The sequence below is a fragment of the Ranitomeya imitator genome, chromosome 5, assembly GCF_032444005.1.
Source record: "Ranitomeya imitator isolate aRanImi1 chromosome 5, aRanImi1.pri, whole genome shotgun sequence".
In the NCBI taxonomy this organism is placed as follows: domain Eukaryota; kingdom Metazoa; phylum Chordata; class Amphibia; order Anura; family Dendrobatidae; genus Ranitomeya; species Ranitomeya imitator.
Window position 1 is genome coordinate 415,661,485 of NC_091286.1, and position 24,963 is coordinate 415,686,447.

Sequence of the window (24,963 nt, forward strand, 5' to 3'; positions counted from 1 at the left end):
TCCACACCAGGACAGTCCGAAGACTCAACCTGTCCTGAAGAGAAACGAGGATGGAACCCAGAATTGCAAAAAAATGGAGAAACCAAGGTAGCCGAGCTGGCCCGATTATTAAGGGCGAACTCAGCCAACGGCAAAAAGGACACCCAATCATCCTGGTCTGCAGAAACAAAACATCTCAGATATGTTTCCAAGGTCTGATTGGTTCGTTCGGTCTGGCCATTAGTCTGAGGATGGAAAGCCGAGGAAAAGGATAGGTCAATGCCCATCCTACCACAAAAGGCTCGCCAGAACCTTGAAACAAACTGGGAACCTCTTTCAGAAACAATATTCTCAGGAATGCCATGCAACCGAACCACATGCTGAAAGAACAAAGGTACCAAATCAGAGGAGGAAGGCAATTTAGCCAAGGGCACCAGATGGACCATTTTAGAAAAGCGATCACAGACCACCCAAATAACTGACATCTTTTGAGAAACGGGAAGGTCAGAAATGAAATCCATTGAAATATGTGTCCAAGGCCTCTTTGGGACCGGCAAGGGCAAAAGCAACCCACTGGCACGAGAACAGGAGGGCTTAGCCCTAGCACAAATCCCACAGGACTGCACAAAAGTACGTACATCCTGTGACAGGGATGGCCACCAGAAGGATCTAGCCACTAACTCTCTGGTACCAAAGATTCCAGGATGACCAGCCAACACCGAACAATGAAGTTCAGAGATAAGTTTATTAGTCCACCTATCAGGGACGAACAGTTTCTCCGCTGGACAACGATCAGGTTTATTCGCCTGAAATTTTTGCAGCACCCGCCGCAAATCAGGGGAGATGGCAGACACAATGACTCCTTCCTTGAGGATACCCGCTGGCTCAGATAAACCCGGAGAGTCGGGCACAAAACTCCTAGACAGAGCATCCGCCTTCACATTTTTAGAGCCCGGAAGGTACGAAATCACAAAGTCGAAGCGGACAAAAAATAACGACCAACGGGCCTGTCTAGGATTCAAGCGCTTGGCAGACTCGAGATAAGTCAAGTTCTTATGATCAGTCAATAGCACCACGCGATGCTTAGCTCCTTCAAGCCAATGACGCCACTCCTCGAATGCCCACTTCATGGCCAGCAACTCTCGGTTGCCCACATCATAATTACGCTCAGCGGCCGAAAACTTCCTGGAAAAGAAAGCACATGGTTTCATCACTGAGCAATCAGAACCTCTCTGTGACAAAACCGCCCCTGCTCCAATCTCAGAAGCATCAACCTCGACCTGGAACGGAAGAGAAACATCTGGCTGACACAACACAGGGGCAGAACAAAAACGACGCTTCAACTCTTGAAAAGCTTCCACAGCAGCAGAAGACCAATTAACCAAATCAGCACCCTTCTTGGTCAAATCGGTCAATGGTTTGGCAATGCTGGAAAAATTACAGATGAAGCGACGATAAAAATTAGCAAAGCCCAGGAACTTTTGCAGACTTTTCAGAGATGTCGGCTGAATCCAATCCTGGATGGCTTGGACCTTAACTGGATCCATCTCGATAGTAGAAGGGGTAAAGATGAACCCCAAAAATGAAACTTTCTGCACACCGAAGAGACACTTTGATCCCTTCACAAACAAAGAGTTAGCACGCAGGACCTGAAAAACCATTCTGACCTGCTTCACATGAGACTCCCAATCATCTGAGAAGATCAAAATGTCATCCAAGTAAACAATCAGGAATTTATCCAGGTACTCACGGAAGATGTCATGCATAAAGGATTGAAACACTGATGGAGCATTGGCAAGTCCGAACGGCATCACTAGATACTCAAAATGACCCTCGGGCGTATTGAATGCAGTTTTCCATTCATCTCCTTGCCTGATTCTCACCAGATCATACACACCACGAAGATCTATCTTAGTGAACCAACTAGCCCCCTTAATCCGAGCAAACAAGTCAGATAACAATGGCAAGGGATACTGAAATTTAACAGTGATCTTATTAAGAAGGCGGTAATCAATACACGGTCTCAGTGAACCATCCTTCTTGGCTACAAAGAAGAACCCTGCTCCCAGTGGTGATGACGATGGGCGAATATGTCCCTTCTCTAGGGATTCCTTCACATAACTGCGCATAGCGGCGTGTTCGGGCACGGATAAATTAAATAATCGACCTTTAGGGAATTTACTACCAGGAATCAAATTGATAGCACAATCAAAGTCCCTATGCGGAGGTAGGGCATCGGACTTGGGCTCTTCAAATACATCCTGATAATCAGACAAGAACTCTGGGACCTCAGAAGGGGTGGATGACGAAATCGACAAAAATGGAACATCACCATGTACCCCCTGACAACCCCAGCTGGATACCGACATGGAATTCCAATCCAATACTGGATTATGGGTTTGTAGCCATGGCAACCCCAACACGACCACATCATGCAGATTATGCAACACCAGAAAGCGAATAACTTCCTGATGTGCAGGAGCCATACACATGGTCAGCTGGGCCCAGTACTGAGGTTTATTCTCGGCCAAAGGTGTAGCATCAATTCCTCTCAATGGAATAGGACACTGCAAGGGCTCCAAGAAAAACCCACAACGTTTAGCATAATCCAAATCCATCAGATTCAGGGAAGCGCCTGAATCCACAAACGCCATGACAGAAAACGACGACAAAGAGCATATCAAGGTAATGGACAGAAGGAATTTGGACTGTACAGTACCAATGACGGCAGACCTAGCGGACCGCTTAGTGCGCTTAGGACAATTAGAAATAGCATGAGTGGAATCACCACAGTAGAAACACAGCCCATTCGGACGTCTGTATTCCTGCCGTTCAACTCTAGTCATAGTCCTATCGCACTGCATAGGCTCAGGTTTAACCTCAGGCAATACCGCCAAATGGTGCACAGATTTACGCTCGCGCAAGCGTCGACCGATCTGAATGGCCAAAGACAAAGACTCATTCAAACCAGCAGGCATAGGAAATCCCACCATGACATCCTTAAGAGCCTCAGAGAGACCCTTTCTGAACAAAGCTGCCAGCGCAGATTCATTCCACTGAGTGAGTACTGACCATTTCCTAAATTTCTGACAATATACTTCTATATCATCCTGACCCTGGCACAAAGCCAGCAAATTTTTCTCAGCCTGATCCACTGAATTAGGCTCATCGTACAGTAATCCGAGTGCCAGGAAAAACACATCGACACTACTCAATGCAGGGTCTCCTGGCGCAAGAGAAAATGCCCAGTCTTGAGGGTCGCCGCGCAAAAAAGAAATAATAATCAAAACCTGTTGACTAGGATTACCAGAAGAATGAGGTTTCAAGGCCAGAAATAGCTTACAATTATTTTTGAAACTTAGAAACTTCGTTCTATCTCCAAAAAACAAATCAGGAATAGGAATTCTTGGTTCTAGCATATATTTCTGATCAATAGTATCTTGAATCTTTTGTACATTTATAACGAGATTATCCATTGAAGAGCACAGACCCTGAATATCCATGTCCACACCTGTGTCCAGAAACACCCAAATGTCTAGGGGAAAAAAAAAAAGTGAACACAGAGCAGAGGAAAAAAAAAAAAAAAATGATGTCAGAACTTTTTCTTTCCCTCTATTGAGAATCATTAGTTGGCTCCTAGTACTGTTATGTCTGCTAATGAAAGGTGTTATGAAGGCAATCCAGAGACACAGTGTGCCTAGCGATCAGAGCGCACACAGTGATCTGACAAATACCCAAAAAACAAGAAACGAGCTCTGAGACGTGGAAACTCTGTAGACCACACACCTGATCCTATCCTAAACACAACTAAAAGTGGCTGTGGATTGCGCCTAACAACTACCTAGGCAACTCGGCACAACCTAAGAAACTAGCTAGCCTGAAGACAGAAAAATAGGCCTGACTTGCCCCCAGAGAAATACCCCAAAGGAAAAGGCAGCCCCCCACATATAATGACTGTGAGTAAGATGAAAAGACAAAACGTAGGGATGAAATAGATTCAGCAAAGTGGGGCCCGATAATCTTAGACAGAGCGAGGACAGAAAAGCGAACTTTGCAGTCTACAAAAAACCCTAAAGCAAAAACCACGCAAAGGGGGCAAAAAGACCCACCGTGCCGGACTAACGGCACGGCGGTACACCCTTTGCTCTCAGAGCTTCCAGCAAAACAAAAGACAAGCTGGACAGAAAAAAAACAACAAAATAGCAAAAAAGCACTTAGCTATACAGAGCAGCAGGACACAGGAACAATCAGGAGAAGCTCAGATCCAACACTGGAACATTGACTAGGAGCAAGGATAGCAGCATCAGGTGGAGTTAAGTAACGAAGCAGCTAATGAGCTCACCAGAACACCTGAGGAAGGAAGCCCAGAAGCTGCAGTACCACTTGTGACCACAGGAGTGAATTCAGCCACAGAATTCACAACAGTGAGAATAGCAGATTTTTGTTTTTTTTTATTATTTTTAACATTACATCTTTTTACTATTGATGCTGCATAGGCAGCATCAATAGTAAAAAGTTGGGGACATACAGTGTTATGAACAGGTAATTCAGAACCACAATGGACCTTGAAGTTCAGAGCACACAAAGTGACCTGACAATTACCAAAAACATAGGACGAGCTCTGAGACGTGGGAACTCTGCTGACTGCAATCCCTAATCCTATCCAACCACACTAGAGGTAGCCGTGGAGCACTCCTGACCAGACCTATGCACCTCGAGCACAGCCTGAGAAACTAGCTAGCCCTAAGAAAGAAAAATAAGCCTAGCTTGCCTCAGAGAAATACCCCAAAGGAAAAGGCAGCCCCCCACATATAATGACTGTGAGTTGAGATGAAAATACAAACGCAGAGATGAAATAGATTTAGCAAAGTGAGGCCCAACTTACTGAACAGACCGAAGATAGGAAAGATTGCTTTGCGGTCAACACAAAACCCTACAAACAACCACGCAGAGGGGGCAAAAAGACCCTCCGCACCGACTAACGGTACGGAGGTGCTCCCTCTGCGTCCCAGAGCTTCCAGCAAGCAAGAAAAACCAATATAGCAAGCTGGACAGAAAAAATAGCAAACAAAAATAACACAAGCAAAACTTAGCTTATGCAGGAAGACAGGCCACAGGAACGATCCAGGAGAAAGCAAGACCAATACTAGAACATTGACTGGAGGCCAGGATCAAAGCGCTAGGTGGAGTTAAATAGAGCAGCACCTAACGACTTAACCTCATTACCTGAGGAAGGAAACTCAGAAGCCGCAGTACCACTCTCATCCACCAAAGGAAGCTCATAGGCAGAACCAGCCGAAGTACCACTCACGACCACAGGAGGGAGCTTGACCACAGAATTCACAACAATACAGGGTTAGTAGCAGCGGTAACGTAGTGCGTTACCCGCGGCATAACGCGGTTCGTTACCGCTGGCATTAACCCTGTGTGAGCGGGCTGGGCGCGACCAATCAGCGAAGTGGGATTTAAATCCCGCGCCAATGTTGCTGATTGGTCGCGCGTGCCGGCTTGGCGTGACCAATCGGCGAAGCGGGATTTAAATCCCACGGCAGTGTCGCTGATTGGTCGCGCTGGCTGGGCGCGAGTAATCAACGAAGCGGGATTTAAATCCCACGACAATGTCGCTGATTCGTCGCGCCAGCGGGGCGCTAAGAATCAGCAAAGCGGGATGTAAATCCTGCGCCAATGTCACTGATTGGGCGTGACCAATCAGCGAAGCTGGATTCAAATCCCGCGCCAATGTTGCTGATTCGTCGCGCCGGCTGGGTGCGAGCAATCAGAAAAGCGGGATTTAAATCCCGCGCCAATGTCGCTGATTGGTCACGCGCACTGGCTGGGTGTGACAAATAAGCGAATCGGGATTCAAATCCCGCGCCAATGTTACTGATTTGTCGCGCTGGCTGTGCGCTACCAATCAGCGAAAAGGGATTTAAATCCTGTGCCAATGTCGCTGATTGGTCACGCGCGCCTGCTGCGCGACCAATCAGCAAAGCAGGATTTAATTCCCGTGCCAATGTCGCTGATTGGTCGCGCGCAATGGCTGGGCGTGACCAATCAGTGAAGCAGGATTCAAATCCCGCGGCAATGTCGCTGATTCATCGTGCCGGCTGGGCACAAGCAATCAGTGAAGCGGGATTAAAATTCCGCGCCAATGTCGCTGATTCATCGTGCCGGCTGGGCGCGAGAAATCAGCGAAGCGGGATTTAAATCCCACGCGGCAATGTCGCTGATTGGGCACGAGCAATCATCGAAGCGGGATTTAAATCCCGCAGCAATGTCTCTGATTTGACGCGACCAATCAGCAAAGCTGGTTTTAAATCCTGCGGCAATGTTGCTGATTGGTCACGCCGGCTGGGCGCGAGCAATCAGTGAAGCGGGTTTTTAATCCCACGGCAATGTCGCTGATTGGTCGTGCCGACTGGGCGCTACCTGTTGTGAATTCTGTGGCAGAGCTCCCTATTGTGGTCACGGGTGGTACTTCGGCTGATTCTCTCTGTGAGCTTCCGTTGGTGGAGGAAAGTGGTACTGCGGCTTCTGAGTTTCCTTCCTCAGGTGATATGGTGAAGTCGTTAGGTGCTACCCTATTTAACTCCACCTAGTGCTTTGATCCTGGCTTCCAGTCAATGTTCTAGTATTGGACCTGTTTCCTCCTGGATCTTTCCTGTGGCCTGCTGCTCTGCATAGCTAAGTTCCTCTTTGCTATTTGTTTGCTGTTTTTTTTTCTGTCCAGCTTGTCAATTTGTTTTTTCTGCTTGCTGGAAGCTCTGGGACGCAGAGGGTGTACCTCCGTGCCATTAGTTCGGTACGGAGGGTCTTTTTGCCCCCTTTGCATGGATTTTGTAGGGTTTTGTGTTGACCGCAAAGTTACCTTTCCTATCCTCGCTCTGTTCAGAAAGTTGGGCCTCACTTTGCTAAGTCTATTTCATCTCTACGTTTGTCTTTTCATCTTAACTCACAGTCATTATATGTGGGGGCTGCCTTTTCCTTTGGGGTATTTCTCTGAGGCAAGGTAGGCTTATTTTCTATCTTCAGGCTAGCTAGTTTCTCAGGCCGTGCCGAGTTGCATAGGCAGTGTTAGGCGCAATCCACGGCTGCCTCTAGTGTGGTTGGAGAGAATTAGGGATTGCGGTCAACAGAGTTCCCACGTCTCAGAGCTCGTTCTTGTTTTTTGGGTTATTGCCAGGTCACTGTATGTGCACTGACCTCTATGTCCATTGTGGTACTGAATTACCTTTCATAACAGTACTGGAAGCCAAAAGTACTAATGATTCTCAATAGAGGGAAAAAAGAAGTTCTGAGACCATTTTTTTTTCTTTGCACTGTGTTTTGCCTTTTTTTTCCCCTAGACATTTGGGTAGTTCAGGACACAGGTGTGGACATGGATATTCAGGGTCTGTGCTCTTCATTGGATAATCTCGTTATAAATGTACAAAAGATTCAAGATTTGGTGGTTCAGAAGCCTATGTTAGAACCAAGAATTCCTATTCCTGAATTGTTTTACGGTGATAGAGCGAAGTTTGTGAATTTAAAAAATAATTGCAAACTGTTTCTGGCCTTGAAACCTCGCTCCTCTGGTGATCCAGTTCAACAAGTGAGAATTGTTATTTCTTTTTTGCGTGGCGATCCTCAGGACTGGGCATTTTCCCTTGCGCCAGGGGATCCTGCATTAAGTAATATTGATGCGTTTTTCCTGGCGCTCAGATTGTTGTACGATGAGCTTAATTCAGTGGATCAGGCAGAGAAGAATTTGCTGGCTCTGTGTCAGGGTCAGGATGAGATAGAGGTATATTGTCAGAAATTTAGAAAGTGGTCTGTACTCACTCAGTGGAATGAAGGTGCGCTCGCAGCTATTTTCAGAAGAGGTCTCTCTGAAGCCCTTAAGGATGTCATGGTGGGATTTCCTATGCCTGCTGGTCTGAATGAGTCTATGTCTTTGACCATTCAGATCGGTCGACGCTTGCGCGAGCGTAAATCTGTGCACCATTTGGCGGTATTACCTGAGCTTAAACCTGAGCCTATGCAGTGCGATAGGACTTGGACCAGAGTTGCACGGCAAGAACATAGACGTCTGAATGGGCTGTGTTTCTACTGTGGTAATTCCACTCATGCTATCTCTGATTGTCCTAAGCGCACTAAGCGGTTCGCTAGGTCTGCCACCATTGGTATGGTACAGTCAAAATTTCTTCTGTCCGTTACCTTGATCTGCTCTTTGTCATCGTATTCTGTCATGGCATTTGTGGACTCAGGCGCTGCTCTGAATTTGATGGACTTGGACTATGCTAGGCGTTGTGGGTTTTTCTTGGAGCCCTTGCAGTGTCCTATTCCATTGAGAGGAATTGATGCTACGCCTTTGGCCAAGAATAAGCCTCAGTACTGGACCCAGCTGACCATGTGCATGGCTCCTGCACATCAGGAGGTTATTCGCTTTCTGGTGTTGCATAATCTGCATGATGTGGTCGTGTTGGGGTTGCCATGGCTACAAGTCCATAATCCAGTATTAGATTGAAAATCTATGTCTGTGTCCAGCTGGGGTTGTCAGGGGGTACATGGTGATGTCCCATTTCTGACTATTTCGTCATCCACCCCTTCTGAGGTTCCTGAGTTCTTGTCTGATTACCGGGATATATTTGATGAGCCCAAGTCCGATACCCTACCTCCGCATAGGGATTGTGATTGTGCTATCGATTTGATTCCTGGTAGTAAATTCCCAAAAGGTCGACTGTTTAATTTATCTGTGCCTGAGCACGCCGCTATGTGGAGTTATGTGAAGGAGTCTTTGGAGAAGGGGCATATTCGCCCGTCATCGTCGCCATTAGGAGCAGGGTTCTTTTTTGTAGCCAAGAAGGATGGTTCACTGAGACCTTGTATAGATTACCGCCTTCTAAATAAGATCACGGTTAAATTTCAGTACCCTTTGCCATTATTATCTGATTTGTTTGCTCGCATTAAGGGGGCTAGTTGGTTCACCAAGATAGATCTTCGTGGTGCGTATAATCTTGTGCGTATTAAGCGAGGCGATGAGTGGAAAACTGCATTTAATATGCCCGAGGGCCATTTTGAGTATCTTGTAATGCCATTCAGACTTGCCAATGCTCCATCAGTGTTTCAGTCCTTTATGCATGACATCTTCCGAGAGTACCTGGATAAATTCCTGATTGTGTACTTAGATGACATTTTTATCTTCTCGGATGATTGGGAGTCTCATGTGAAGCAGGTCAGAACGGTGTTTCAGGTCCTGCGTGCTAATTCTTTGTTTGTGAAGGGATCAAAGTGTCTCTTTGGTGTCCAGAAGGTTTCTTTTTTGGGGTTCATCTTTTCCCCTTCTACTATCGAGATGGACCCTGTTAAGGTCCAAGCCATCCATAATTGGACTCAGCCGACATCTCTGAAAAGTCTGCAAAAGTTCCTGGGCTTTGCTAATTTTTATCGTCGCTTCATCTGCAATTTTTCTAGTATTGCTAAACCATTGACCGATTTGACCAAGAAAGGTGCTGATGTGGTCAATTGGTCTTCTGCTGCTGTGGAAGCTTTTCAAGAGTTGAAGCGTCGTTTTTCTTCTGCCCCTATGTTGTGTCAACCAGATGTTTCGCTTCCGTTCCAGGTCGAGGTTGATGCTTCTGAGATTGGAGCAGGGGCCGTTTTGTCGCAGAGAAGTTCTGATTGCTTGGTGATGAAACCATGCGCCTTCTTTTCCAGGAAGTTTTCGCCTGCTGAGCGAAATTATGATGTTGGCAATCGAGAGTTGCTGGCCATGAAGTGGGCATTCGAGGAGTGGCGTCATTGGCTTGAAGGAGCTAAGCATGGCGTGGTGGTCTTGACTGATCATAAGAACTTGACTTATCTCGAATCCGCCAAGCGCTTGAATCCTAGACAAGCTCGTTGGTCGTTGTTTTTTGCCCGTTTTGACTATGTGATTTCATATCTTCCGGGCTCTAAAAATGTGAAGGCGGATGCTCTGTCTAGGAGTTTTGTGCCCGACTCTCCGGGTGTATCTGAGCCGGTGGGTATCCTCAAAGAGGGAGTAATTGTGTCTGCTATCTCCCCTGATTTGCGGCGGGTGCTGCAAAAATTTCAGGCTGATAAACCTGATCGTTGCCCAGTGGAGAAACTGTTTGTCCCTGATAGGTGGACGAATAAAGTTATCTCTGAGGTTCATTGTTCGGTGTTGGCTGGTCATCCTGGAATCTTTGGTACCAGAGAGTTAGTGGCTAGATCCTTTTGGTGGCCATCTCTGTCGCGGGATGTGCGTACTTTTGTGCAGTCCTGTGGGATTTGTGCTCGGGCTAAGCCCTGCTGTTCTCGTGCCAGTGGGTTGCTTTTGCCCTTGCCGGTCCCGAAGAGACCTTGGACACATATCTCTATGGATTTTATTTCAGATCTTCCCGTCTCTCAAAAGATGTCAGTCATTTGGGTGGTCTGTGATCGCTTCTCTAAGATGGTCCATTTGGTACCCTTGTCTAAATTGCATTCCTCCTCTGATTTGGTGCCATTGTTTTTCCAGCATGTGGTTCGTTTAAATGGCATTCCAGAGAATATCGCTTCTGACAGAGGTTCCCAGTTTGTTTCGAGGTTTTGGCGAGCCTTTTGTGGTAGGATGGGCATTGACTTATCTTTTTCCTCGGCTTTCCATCCTCAGACTAATGGCCAGACCGAACGAACCAATCAGACCTTGGAAACATATCTGAGATACTTTGTTTCTGCTGATCAGGATGACTGGGTGTCCTTTTTGCCTTTGGCTGAGTTCGCCCTTAATAATCGGGCCAGCTCGGCTACCTTGGTTTCACCGTTTTTCTGCAACTCTGGGTTCCATCCTCGTTTCTCTTCAGGGCAGGTTGAGTCTTCGGACTGTCCTGGTGTGGATACTGTGGTGGACAGGTTGCAGCAGATTTGGACTCATGTAGTGGACAATTTGACCTTGTCCCAGGAGAAGGCTCAACGTTTTGCTAATCGCAGACGCTGTGTGGGTCCCCGACTTCGGGTTGGGGACTTGGTTTGGTTATCTTCTCGTCATATTCCTATGAAGGTTTCCTCTCCTAAGTTTAAACCTCATTTTATTGGTCCGTATAGGATTTCTGAGGTTCTTAATCCTGTGTCTTTTCGTCTGACCCTTCCAGATTCTTTTTCCATACATAACGTATTCCATAGGTCATTGTTGCGGAGATACGTGGCACCCGTGGTTCCATCTGTTGATCCTCCTGCCCCGGTTTTGGTGGAGGGGGAGTTGGAGTATATTGTGGAGAAGATTTTGGATTCTCGTGTTTCTAGACGGAAACTCCAGTATCTGGTTAAGTGGAAGGGTTATGCTCAGGAAGATAATTCCTGGGTCTTTGCCTCTGATGTCCATGCTCCCGATCTTGTTCGTGCCTTTCATATGGCTCATCCTGGTCGTCCTGGGAGCTCTGGTGAGGGTTCGGTGACCCCTCCTCAAGGGGGGGTACTGTTGTGAATTCTGTGGCAGAGCTCCCTCTTGTGGTCACAGGTGGTACTTCGGCTGATTCTCTCTGTGAGCTTCCGTTGGTGGAGGAAAGTGGTACTGCGGCTTCTGAGTTTCCTTCCTAAGGTGATATGGTGAAGTCGTTAGGTGCTACCCTATTTAACTCCACCTAGTGCTTTGATCCTGGCTTCCAGTCAATGTTCTAGTATTGGACCTGTTTCCTCCTGGATCTTTCCTGTGGCCTGCTGCTCTGCATAGCTAAGTTCCTCTTTGCTATTTGTTTGCTGTTTTTTTTTCTGTCCAGCTTGTCAATTTGTTTTTTCTGCTTGCTGGAAGCTCTGGGACGCAGAGGGTGTACCTCCGTGCCGTTAGTTCAGTACGGAGGGTCTTTTTGCCCCCTTTGCGTGGTTTTTGTAGGGTTTTGTGTTGACCGCAAAGTTACCTTTCCTATCCTCGCTCTGTTCAGAAAGTTGGGCCTCACTTTGCTAAGTCTATTTAATCTCTACGTTTGTCTTTTCATCTTAACTCACAGTCATTATATGTGGGGGCTGCCTTTTCCTTTGGGGTATTTCTCTGAGGCAAGGTAGGCTTATTTTCTATCTTCAGGCTAGCTAGTTTCTCAGGCCGTGCCGAGATGCATAGGCAGTGTTAGGCGCAATCCACGGCTGCCTCTAGTGTGGTTGGAGAGAATTAGGGATTGCGGTCAACAGAGTTCCCACGTCTCAGAGCTCGTTTTTGTTTTTTGGGTTATTGCCAGGTCACTGTATGTGCGCTGACCTCTATGTCCATTGTGGTACTGAATTACCTTTCATAACAGCTACCAATCAGCGAAGCGGGATTTAAATCCCACGCCAATGTCGGCTGGGCGTGACCAATCAGCAAAACGGGATTTAAATCCCGCGGCAATATCGCTGATTGGCCGCGCGGTGCCTTGCGATCTCACGAGACCACCACGTCATCATCTCGCGAGATTGCAATGCATGGAGCGGTCACCGGAATGTCGCGAGCAGCGGGAAAGGCCTGTTGTGGATCGGAGGGGCCGACGGACGGTGAGTATATAATGATTTTTTTTAAAATTATTTTTAACATTATATATTTTTACTATTGATGCTGCATAGGCAGCATCAATAGTAAAAAAGTTGGTCACACAGGGTTAATAGCAGAGTTAATGGAGTGCGTTACACCGCGGCATAACGCGGTGTAACGCAGCCATTAACCCTGGGTGAGGGCTGACTGGAGGGAGCGGGCGCTGACTGCGGGGAGGAAGGAGCGGCCATTTTGCGGCCGGACTGTGCCCCTCGCTGATTGGTCGTGGGCGTTTTGACATGACCAATCAGCTACTTGGATTTCCATGATAGACAGAGACCGCGACCAATGAATATCTGTGACAGACAGAAAGACAGACAGAAAGACAAACAGACGGAAGTAACACTTAGACAATTATATAGTAGATAAGGTAACACACGGAAAATTGCTGGCTACAAGAGATTCATAAGGGCCTCCTATCCAATATAACAATATTAACCAGCAAGTGCATGGTATATACAGGCACCCAAATAAAAATCATGCAATCATGCCAAACCATAACCATAATAGTTTACCAAAAGAGGCCTAGTAATTACGGATTAGATTGTAATCAAAATCCCTGAAAATGCATGCAGATGATAATAGTATCAAAATACCCGTAATAGACCAACATTGAGAATGGACGTGGAAAACAACCCCAACACACGTTTCGCTACTATGCTTCCTCAGGGGGAAGCATAGTAGCGAAACGCACGTTGGGGTTGTTTTCCACATCCATTCTCAAGGTTGGTCTATTACTGACATTTTGATCCTTTTATCATCTGCATGTATTTTCAGGGATTTTGATTACAATCTAATCTATCATTACTAGGCCTCTTTTGGTAAAATATTATGATTATGGTTTGGCATGATTGCATGATTTTAATTTGGGTGCCTGTATATACTGTACCATGCACTTGCTGGTTTATATTGTTATATTGGATAGGAGGTCCTTATGAATTTCTTGTAGCCAGCAATTCTGCGTGTGTTACCTTATATATTTATAGCCATTAACCTTTTTGTTCATTCTTTGCTTTTTTTGCACATTTATATTTTTTGTAGCTTACTGCCTGTTAAATATTACTTAATATGATTATTAGTCCTGCTGCTTATTTTGCTATTTTGCACATATTTATATGCATGTAGTTTTATTATACCCTTTTCATTAATCTGACCACCTTTGGACGTTACACTAAGTGTCACTTGAACCCTGCTTTCTTGCTCTTTATGTTTTTTTTATGTATTTATTTATTGTAATGGTGATAAAAAAATTTTTTATAATCATCAATAAAATTTCTATTTTCATGTTGAAATTGTTGCAAAAATTAAAAAGGGGAAGATTTATGAAAACTGCCTATAGGATACATTGACTCTGGTGGTCATAATTGCCAATCAGTGCAGCTTTTATTTTTCAACAGCAGAATGCACAATAAAAGCTGTGCAGTGATTGGTTGGTATGGACAAAAGAGAGTTTATCCTTTTTGCTGTTTTTTGCCACAAGGTTAGAGGAGGCTTGGTTTTTAAATGGCTGCCAAATTGCATCACCTGGCATTTCCTAACGATGATTGTGAACAAGCCATAACCCTACCAGGCTAATTAAGGTCTTAAACCTTGGTCAAAGTTATCTGAGCACACAAATCTCCAAGGGTACCAAAACGTTTGCATTAGCCAATTTTCTATTTTGTAATTTTTAAAATGAAAAAAAAAAAGACATTTTTTTATTTGCCTAAAATACAGAGAAAATGTGTCATCTTAAACTTTATGTCTTTTAGAGATCATTTCATCTTCAACTAGCTTTTGTTCACAGTAACAGACATTTTGACCATGAGTGCCCAAATTTTTACATGCCACACTGTAACTTAAAAGGGGCATTCACACAAATGAAAGTTGACTGCCAAAAATAGTCAAGCTCAGTAGTCTTCTTGTTACATAAGACTCATAAAAATGAATGGATTGGTGGTCGAGCATGCGCACCTCTACGCCATTAAGACTTAATTTTGCATATTTGCATATTTTGCAAGATTTATGAGCCTCATTGTTAGGATCGGTAAAGTTCTCCTTCAACACAATCCCAGATGTCTTAAACTTATCCACTATCCTTTGACGGGGATATGGTTAGGCGATAACTTTCGATCTTGGGGATACTTAATTAATTTCCAAACCAAAGAATCACTTAAATCTTTAGGAAATATAAATTTCTGAGTTGTGATCTTTATGTATCTTAAAATAGGTAAACTTTAAATTGTTGGATCTTACAAAACTAAAGTATATTCTGACCAGGCAAATGTCTTTATCAGATAATGTTATACACATTATTCTTAACTTTTTTGCTCATTAATAGAGCCTGATCTAGTGAAGAACCTGATGACTGGGATCATCACCACCACTTCCATATCCCTGAACTGGGATAAACCAGATGGAAATGCAAGTTCTTATGAAATCCAGATTCTGGGAGATCCAACTTTCAACAAAACCATGACTACAACTTCTTATACAATTGAAGGCCTGACATCGGGGATTTATTACACATTGCTGGTCTCTGCTGTGGTTGGGGAAAATAATGTGACAGGAAATAGTTCAGCAATATTTGTGTATACAAGTAAGTACCTTTATGAAACTGTAAAACGTTGGAACATTAGACTCTTCAATACAGTCATTCTAAAGGGTGTCCCTAAAGTCTGGACACATAGCTATTCTCACTAACGATAATTTTAATTAATTTAATTAACTATAATAGAATTTTACAAAGTGCATCAACTTTTGCAACACAAATGACGGAAATCATATTAAAAAAGATATTTAATATTCCAATTGAATAAAATGTTAACAAATTAAATTTCTTGAAAATATGTATTTTTGCCTATGTGTCCTATGTGTCCAGGCTTTAGAGACATCCTGTACATTAGTTTCTTTATAAAAACCTAAAGATTAGATAAACACTGTAAGGAAACAGAGTGCACCAGACCATAGGGTAATACCTTTCTAAAAAGATAAGTTAGATACAGGTAATGTGCTCCCTTGGGTGAGTTGTGCAGACTGGGGAATGAACTCCACCAGGATGCTTGAAGTTAAATACAATTCATGGTTTGAGCTACGCTAAACAAAATTATGATTTTGGTTAGCACAGCGCAAACTGTGAATTGTCTTTACCTTCAAAACGTAAAGATTGACATTATTTATATATTTTCTGTTTCATTATAGAACCTGAAGTAGTGAAGAACCTGATGACTGGGATCATAACCACCACTTCTATATCTGTGAGCTGGGCCAAGCCAGATGGAAATGCAAGTTCTTATGAAATCCAGATTCTGGGAGAACCAACTTTCAATAAAACCGTGACTTCAACATCTGATACAATTGATGGCCTGACACCGGGGAATTATTACACATTGCTGGTCTCTGCTGTTGTTGGGGAGAATAATGTGACAGGAAACAGTTCGGAAATATCTGTGTATACAAGTGAGTTTTCATTATATTCATTTTCACATTTTACACATTTTCAAGTGTTTTTTTTACGGAAGACAGATCAGTAGCTATGTACTAGTAATTCAGAACTCAATGATAACCAACTTGCAAAATTGTATTTCTTTAAAGGGTTACACAATCATATTAATAGTCAAGTCAAGATTCAACAGATTGAGAAAAATAACCAAACAAACAAATATAAGGAAAATGTAATAAGAAGTATGATTTTGTATGTGTGTGAGACAAGGTATATTGTATATTTACAAGACTTATAAACAATTACAGGACCATCTACTGTAACCAAACTAAAAGCCTCTATAATAAACAGCAGCACAATATATGTCAGCTGGCTTCTTCCAGAAGGTAACAGAAGCACCTATCTGTGCGCTACCAATCAGCGAAAAGGGATTTAAATCCTGTGCCAATGTCGCTGATTGGTCACGCACGCCGGCTGGGCGTGACGAATCAGCAAAGCATGATTCAAATCCCACGCCAATGTCGCTGATTGGTCATGCGCGCCGGCTGCGTGACCAATCAGCGAAGCGGGATATAAATCCCTTGCCAATGTCACTGGTCGCGCGCAATGACTGGGCGTGACCAATCAGTGAAGCAGGATTCAAATCCCGTGCCAATGTTGCTGATTCATCGTGCTGGCTGGGCACAAGCAATCAGCGAAGCGGGATTCAAATTCCGCGCCAATGTCGCTGATTCATCGTGCCGGTTGGACGCGACCAATCAGCGAAGCGGGATTTAAATCTGCAGCAATGTCGGTGATTGGGCGTGAGCAATCAGCGAAGCAGGATTTAAATCCCGAAGCAATGTCACTGATTGGGCGCGACCGATCAGCAAAGCGGGATTTAAATCCTGCGGCAATGTTGCTGATTGGTCACGCCAGCTGGGTGCGAGCAATCGGTGAAGCGGGTTTTTAATCCCGTGGCAATGTCGCTTATTGGTCGCACCAACTGGGCACCACCAATCAGCGAAGCAGGATTTAAATCCCACGCCAATGTCGGCTGGGCACGACCAATCAGCGAAGGGGGATTTAAATCCCGCGGCAATGTCGCTGATTGGTTGCGCGGTGCCTTGCGGTCTCGCGAGACGACCACGTCATCATCTCGCGAGATCGCAATGCATGGAGCGGTCACCGGAATGTCGCGAGCAGCGGGAAAGGCCTGTTGTGGATCCGAGGGGCCGACGGACGGTGAGAATATAATGATTTTTTTAAAATTATTTTTAACATTAGATATTTTTACTATTGATGCTGCATAGGCAGCATCAATAGTAAAAAAAGTTGGTCACAAAGGGTTAATAGCAGAGTTAATGGAGTGCGTTACACCACGGCATAACGCAGTGTAACGCAGCCATTAACCCTGGGTGAGGGCTGACTGGAGGGAGCGGGCACTGACTGCGGGGAGGAAGGAGTGGCCATTTTGCAGCCGGACTGTGCCCCTCGCTGATTGGTCGTGGGCGTTTTGCCTTGACCAATCAGCGACTTGGATTTCCATGATAGACAGAGGCCGCGACCAATGAATATCTGTGACAGACAGAAAGACAAACAGACGGAAGTGACCCTTAGACAATTACAGTGGGGCAAAAAAGTATTTAGTCAGTCAGCAATAGTGCAAGTTCCACCACTTAAAAAGACGTCTGTAATTTACATCATAGGTAGACCTCAACTATGGGAGACAAACTGAGAAAAAAAAATCCAGAAAATCTCATTGTCTGTTTTTTATCATTTTTTTGCATATTATGGTGGAAAATAAGTATTTGGTCAAACAAACAATCAAGATTTCTGGCTCTCACAGACCTGTAACTTCTTCTTTAAGAGTCTCCTCTTTCCTCCACTCATTACCTGTAGTAATGGCACCTGTTTAAACTTGTTATCAGTATAAAAAGACACCTGTGCACACCCTCAAACAGTCTGACTCCAAACTCCACTATGGTGAAGACCAAAGAGCTGTCAAAGGACACCAGAAACAAAATTGTAGCCCTGCACCAGGCTGGGAAGACTGAATCTGCAATAGCCAACCAGCTTGGAGTGAAGAAATCAACAGTGGGAGCAATAATTAGAAAATGGAAGACATACAAGACCACTGATAATCTCCCTCGATCTGGGGCTCCACGCAAAACCCCACCCCGTGGGGTCAGAATGATCACAAGAACGGTGAGCAAAAATCCCAGAACCACGCGGGGGGACCTAGTGAATGAACTGCAGAGAGCTGGGATCAATGTAACAAAGCCTACCATAAGTAACACACTATGCCACCATGGACTCAGACCCTGCAGTGCCAGACGTGTCCCACTGCTTAAGCCAGTAGATGTCCGGGCCCGTCTGAAGTTTGCTAGAGAGCATTTGGATGATCCAGAGGAGTTTTGGGAGAATGTCCTATGGTCTGATGAAACCAAACTGGAACTGTTTGGTAGAAACACAACTTGTCGTGTTTGGAGGAAAAAGAATACTGAGTTGCATCCATCAAACACCATACCTACTGTAAAGCATGGTGGTGGAAACATCATGCTTTTGGGCTGTTTCTCTGCAAAGGGGCCAGGACGACTGATCCGGGTACATGAAAGAATGAATGGGGCCATGTATCATGAGATTTTGAGTGCAAACCTCCTTCCATCAGCAAGGGCATTGAAGATGAAACGTGGCTGGGTCTTTCAACATGACAATGATCCAAAGCACACCACCAGGGCAACGAAGGAGTGGCTTCGTAAGAAGCATTTCAAGGTCCTGGAGTGGCCTAGCCAGTCTCCAGATCTCAACCCTATGGAAAACCTTTGGAGGGAGTTGAAAGTCCGTGTTGCCAAGCGAAAAGCCAAAAACATCACTGCTCTAGAGGAGATCTGCATGGAGGAATGGGCCAACATACCAACAACAGTGTGTGGCAACCTTGTGAAGACTTACAGAAAACGTTTGACCTCTGTCATTGCCAACAAAGGATATATTACAAAGTATTGAGATGAAATTTTGTTTCTGACCAAATACTTATTTTCCACCATACTATGCAAATAAAATGTTAAAAAAGCAGACAATGTGATTTTCTGGATTTCTTTTTCTCAGTTTGCCTCCCATAGTTGAGGTCTACCTATGATGTAAATTACAGACGCCTCTCATCTTTTTAAGTGGTGGAACTTGCACTATTGCTGACTAATTTTTTGCCCCACTGTATATAGTAGATAAGATAACACACGGAAAATTGCTGGCTACAAGAGATTCATAAGGGCCTCCTATCCAATATAACAATATAAACCAGCAAGTGCATGGTATATACAGGCACCCAAATAAAAATCATGCAATCATGCCAAACCATAACCATAATAGTTTACCAAAAGAGGCCTAGTAATGACGGATTAGATTGTAATCAAAACCCCTGAAAATGCATGCAGATGATAAAAGTATCAAAATACCCGCAATAGACCAACCTTGAAAATGGACGTGGAAAACAACCCCAACACGCGTTTCGCTACTATGCTTCCTCGGGGAAGTTTGGTCTATTACTGACATTTTGATCCTTTTATAATCTGCATGTATTTTCAGGGATTTTGATTACAATCTAATCTATCATTACTAGGCCTCTTTTGGTAAAATATTATGATTATGGTTTGGCATGATTGCATGATTTTTATTTGGGTGCCTGTATATACTGTACCATGCACTTGCTGGTTTATATTGTTATATTGGATAGGAGGTCCTTATGAATTTCTTATAGCCAGCAATTCTGCGTGTGTTACCTTATATATTTATAGCCATTAACCTTTTTGTTCATTCTTTGCTTTTTTTGAACATTTATATTTTTTGTAGCTTACTGCCTGTTAAATATTACTTAACATGATTATTAGTCCTGCTGCTTATTTTGCTATTTTGCACATATTTGTATGCATGTAGTTTTATTATGCCCTTTTGATTAATCTGACCACCTTTGGACGTGACACTAGGTGTCACTTGAACCCTGCTCTCTTGTTCTTTATGTTTTTTTTTATGTATTTATTTATTGTAATGGTGATAAAAAAAAATTTTTATAATCATCAATAAAATTTCTATTTTCATGTTGAAATTGTTGCAAAAATTAACCCCTTTACCCCCAAGGGTGGTTTGCACGTCAATGACCAGGCCAATTTTTACAATTCTGACCACTGTCCCTTTATGAGGTTATAACTCTGGAACGCTTCAACGGATCCTGGTGATTCTGACATTGTTTTCTCGTGACATATTGTACTTCATGATAGTGGTAAAATTTCTTTGATAGTACCTGCGTTTATTTGTGAAAAAAATGGAAATTTGGCAATTTTCAAACTTTGAATTTTTATGCAATTAAATTACAGAGATATGTCACACAAAATACTTAATAAGTAACATTTCCCACATGTCTCCTTTACATCAGCATAATTTTGGAACCAAATTTTTTGTTAGGGAGTTATAAGGGTTAAAAGTTGACCAGCAATTTCTCATTTTTACAACACCATTTTTTTTTAGGGACCACGTCTCATTTGAAGTCATTTTGAGGGGTCTATATGATAGAAAATGCCCAAGTGTGACACCATTCTAAAAACTGCACCCCTCAAGGTGCTCAAAACCACATTCAAGAAGTTTATTAACCCTTCAGGTGTTTAATAGGAATTTTTGGAATGTTTAAATAAAAATGAACATTTAACTTTTTTACACAAAAAATTTAATTCAGCTCCAATTTGTTTTATTTTACCAAGGGTAACAGGAGAAAATGGACCCCAAAAGTTGTTGTCCAATTTGTCCTGAGTACGCTGATACCCCATATGTGGGGGTAAACTACTGTTTGGGCGCATGGGAGCGCTCGGAAGGGAAGGAGCGCCGTTTGACTTTTCAATGCAAAATTGACAGAAATTGATATGGGACGCCATGTTGCGTTTGGAGAGCCACTGATGTGTCTAAACATTGAAACCCCCCACAAGTGACACCATTTTGGAAAGTAGACCCCCTAAGGAACTTATCTGGATGTGTGGTGAGCACTTTGACCCACCAAGTGCTTCACAGAAGTTTATAATGCAGAACCGTAAAAATAAAAAATCATATTTTTTCACAAAAATTATATTTTTGCCCCCAATTTTTTATTTTTCCAAAGGTAAGAGAAGAAATTGGACCTCAAAAGTTGTTTTCCAATTTGTCCTGAGTATGCTGATACCCCATATGTGGGGGTAAACTACTGTTTGGGCGCATGGGATAGCTCGGAAGGGAAGGAGCGCCATTTGACTTTTCAATGCAAAATTGACAGGAATTGAGATGGGACGCCATGTTGCGTTTGGAGAGCCACTGATGTGCCTAAACACTGAAACCCCCCACAAGTGACACCATTTTGGAAAGTAGACCCCCTAAAGAACTTATCTGGATGTGTGGTGAGCACTTTGACCCACCAAGTGCTTCACAGAAGTTTATAATGCAGAACCGTAAAAATAAAAAATCATATTTTTTCACAAAAATTATATTTTTGCCCCCAATTTTTTATTTTTCCAAGGGTAAGAGAAGAAATTGGACCTCAAAAGTTGTTGTCCAATTTGTCCTGAGTACGCTGATACCCCATATGTGGCAGTAAACCACTGTTTGGGCGCATGGGAGAGCTCGGAAGGGAAGGAGCGCCGTTTGACTTTTCAATGCAAAATTGACAGAAATTGAGATGGGACGCCATGTTGCGTTTGGAGAGCCACTGATGTGCCTAAACATTGAAACCCCCCACAATTGACACCATTTTGGAAAGTAGACCCCCTAAGGAACTTATCTAGAGGTGTGGTGAGCACTTTGACCCACCAAGTGCTTCACAGAAGTTTATAATGCAGAACCGTAAAAATAAAAAATCATATTTTTTCACAAAAATTATATTTTTGCCCCCAATTTTTTATTTTTCCAAGGGTAAGAGAAGAAACTGGACCTCAAAAGTTGTTGTCCAATTTGTCCTGAGTACGCTGATACCCCATATGTGGCAGTAAACCACTGTTTGGGCGCATGGGAGAGCTCGGAAGGGAAGGAGCGCCGTTTGACTTTTCAATGCAAAATTGACAGAAATTGAGATGGGACGCCATGTTGCGTTTGGAGATCCACTGATGTGCCTAAACATTGAAACCCCCCACAAGTGACACCATTTTGGAAAGTAGACCCCCTAAGGAACTTATCTGGATGTGTGGTGAGCACTTTGACCCACCAAGGGCTTCACAGAAGTTTATAATGCAGAGACATAAAAATAAAACAAAATTCTTTTCCCACAAAAATTATTTTTTAGCCCCTAGTTTTGTATTTTCCCTAGGGTAACAGGAGAAATTGGACCCCAAAAGTTGTTGTCCAATTTGTCCTGAGTACGCTGATACCCGATATGTGGGGGGGAACCACCGTTTGGGCGCATGGGAGGGCTCGGAAGGGAAGAAGCGCCATTTGGAATGCAGACTTAGATGGATTGGTCTGCAGGCGTCACATTGCGTTTGCAGAGCCCCTAATGTACCTAAACAGTAGAAACCCCCCACAAGTGACCCCATATTGGAAACTAGACCCCTCAATGAACATATCTAGATGTGTTGTGAGAACTTTGAACCCCCAAGTGTTTCACTACAGTTTATAACGCAGAGCCGTGAAAATAAAAAATCTTTTTGTTTTCCCACAAAAATTATTTTTTAGCCCCCAGTTTTGTATTTTCCCAAGGGTAACAGAAGAAATTGGTCCACAAAAGTTGTTGTCCAATTTGTCCTGAGTACGCTGATACCCCATATGTGAGGGTAAACCCCTGTTTGGGCACACAGGAGAGCTCGGAAGGGAAGGAGCACTGTTTTACTTTTTCAACGCAGAATTGGCTGGAATTGAGATCGGACGCCATGTCGTGTTTGGAGAGCCCCTGATGTGCTGAAACAGTGGAAACCCCACAATTATAACTGAAACCCTAATCTAAACACACCCCTAACCCTAATTCCAACGGTAACCCTAACCACACCTCTAACCCTGACACACCCCTAACCCTAATCCCAACCCTATTCCCAACTGTAAATGTAATCTAAACCCTAACCCTAACTTTAGCCCCAACCCTAACTGTAGCCCCAACCCTAACCCTAGCCCTAACCCTAGCCCTAACCCTAGCCCTAGCCCTAGCCCTAGCCCTAACCCTAACTCTAACCCTAGCCCTAACCCTAACCCTAGCCCTAACCCTAACCCTAGCCCTAACCCTAACCCTAACCCTAGCCCTAACCCTAGCCCTAACCCTAGCCCTAGCCCTAGCCCTAATGGGAAAATGGAAATAAATACATTTTTTTTTATTTTTCCCTAACTAAGGGGGTGATGAAGGGGGGTTTGATTTACTTTTATAGCGAGTTTTTTAGCGGATTTTTATGATTGGCAGCCGTCACACACTGAAAGACCCTTTTTATTGCAAAAAATATTTTTTGCAATACCACATTTTGAGAGCTATAATTTTTCCATATTTTGGTCCACAGAGTCATGTTAGGTCTTGTTTTTTGCGGGACGAGTTGACGTTTTTATTGAAAACATTTTTGGGCACGTGACATTTTTTGATCGCTTTTTATTCCGATTTTTGTGAGGAAGAATGTCCAAAAACCAGCTATTCATGAATTTCTATTGGGGGAGGCGTTTATACCGTTCCGCGTTTGGTAAAATTGATAAATCAGTTTTATTCTTCGGGTCAGTACGGTTACAGCGATACCTCATTTATATCATTTTTTAATGGTTTGGTGCTTTTATACGATAAAAACTATTTTACAGAAAAAATAATTATTTTTGCATCGCTTTATTCTCAGGACTATAACTTTTTTATTTTTTTGCTGATGATGCTGTGTGACAGCTCGTTTTTTGCGGGACAATATGACGTTTTCATCGGTACCATGGTTATTTATATCTGTCCTTTTGATCGCGTGTTATTCCACTTTTTGTTCGGCGGTATGATAATAAAGCGTTGTTTTTTGCCTCGTTTTTTTTTTTTTTCTTACGGTGTTTACTGAAGGGGTTAGCTAGTGGGGCAGTTTTATAGGTCGGGTCGTTACGGACGCGGCGATACTAAATATGTGTACTTTTATTGGTTTTTTTTTTTTATTTAGATGAAGAAATTTATTTATGGGAATAATATATATATTTTTTTTCATTATTTTGGAATATTTTTTGTTATTTTTTTTTACACATTTGGAAAATTTTTTTTTTACTTTTTTACTTTGTCCCACGGGGGGACATCACAGATCAGTGATCTGACAGTTTGCACAGCACTCTGTCAGATCACTGATCTGACTAGCAGCGCTGCAGGCTTCACAGTGCCTGCTCTGAGCAGGCTCTGTGAAGCCACCTCCCTCCCTGAAGGACCCGGATCCGCGGCCATCTTGGATCCGGGGCTCGAGCAGGCAGGGAGGGAGGTAAGACCCCCGCAGCAATGCGATCACATCGCGTTGCTGCGGGGGGCTCAGGGAAGCCCGCAGGGAGCCCCCTCCCTGCGCGGTGCTTCCCTGCACCGCCGGTACATCGCGATCATGTTTGATCGCGGTGTGCCAGGGGTTAATGTGCCGGGGGCGGTCCGTGACCGCTCCTGGCACATAGTGCCGGATGTCAGCTGCGATAAGCAGCTGACACCCGGCCGCGATCGGCGGCGCTCCCCCCGTGAGCGCTGCCGATCGCTATGACGTACTATCCCGTCCAGGGTCAGATAAGCCCAAGGCACCTCGACGGGATAGTACGTCTAAGGTCACAGAGGGGTTAAAAAGGGGAAGATTTATGAAAACTGCCTATAGGATACATTGACTCTGGTGGTCATAATTGCCAATCAGTGTAGCTTTTATTTTTCAACAGCAGAATGCACAATAAAAGCTGTGCAGTGATTGGTTGCTATGGACAAAAGAGAGTTTATCTTTTTATAATTATTTATTATATCTTAAAGGGACATTCACACAAATGAAAAATATCCCCTATTCACAAGTTAAGGAATGATTTACTCATTGCTGGAACAGGTAGCTGGAACCGACAACATTATTAAAAGTGGGACTCTGGATTCCTAAGCTTAGCCTGATTTGAG

General features: G+C 43.8%; 1 protein-coding gene across 2 annotated transcripts in view; it reads left to right on the top strand.

Moving 5' to 3' along the window:
- Window positions 1-24,963, top strand: part of LOC138638064 (tenascin-X-like) — a 366,072-nt gene that overhangs the window by 61,537 nt on the left and 279,572 nt on the right. For both annotated transcript variants that reach the window (XM_069727035.1, XM_069727036.1), the window contains exons 11-12: window positions 14,820-15,077; window positions 15,680-15,937. In XM_069727035.1, coding sequence (XP_069583136.1) covers window positions 14,820-15,077; window positions 15,680-15,937 — 516 coding nt within the window. The remainder of the gene's footprint in view (window positions 1-14,819; window positions 15,078-15,679; window positions 15,938-24,963) is intronic.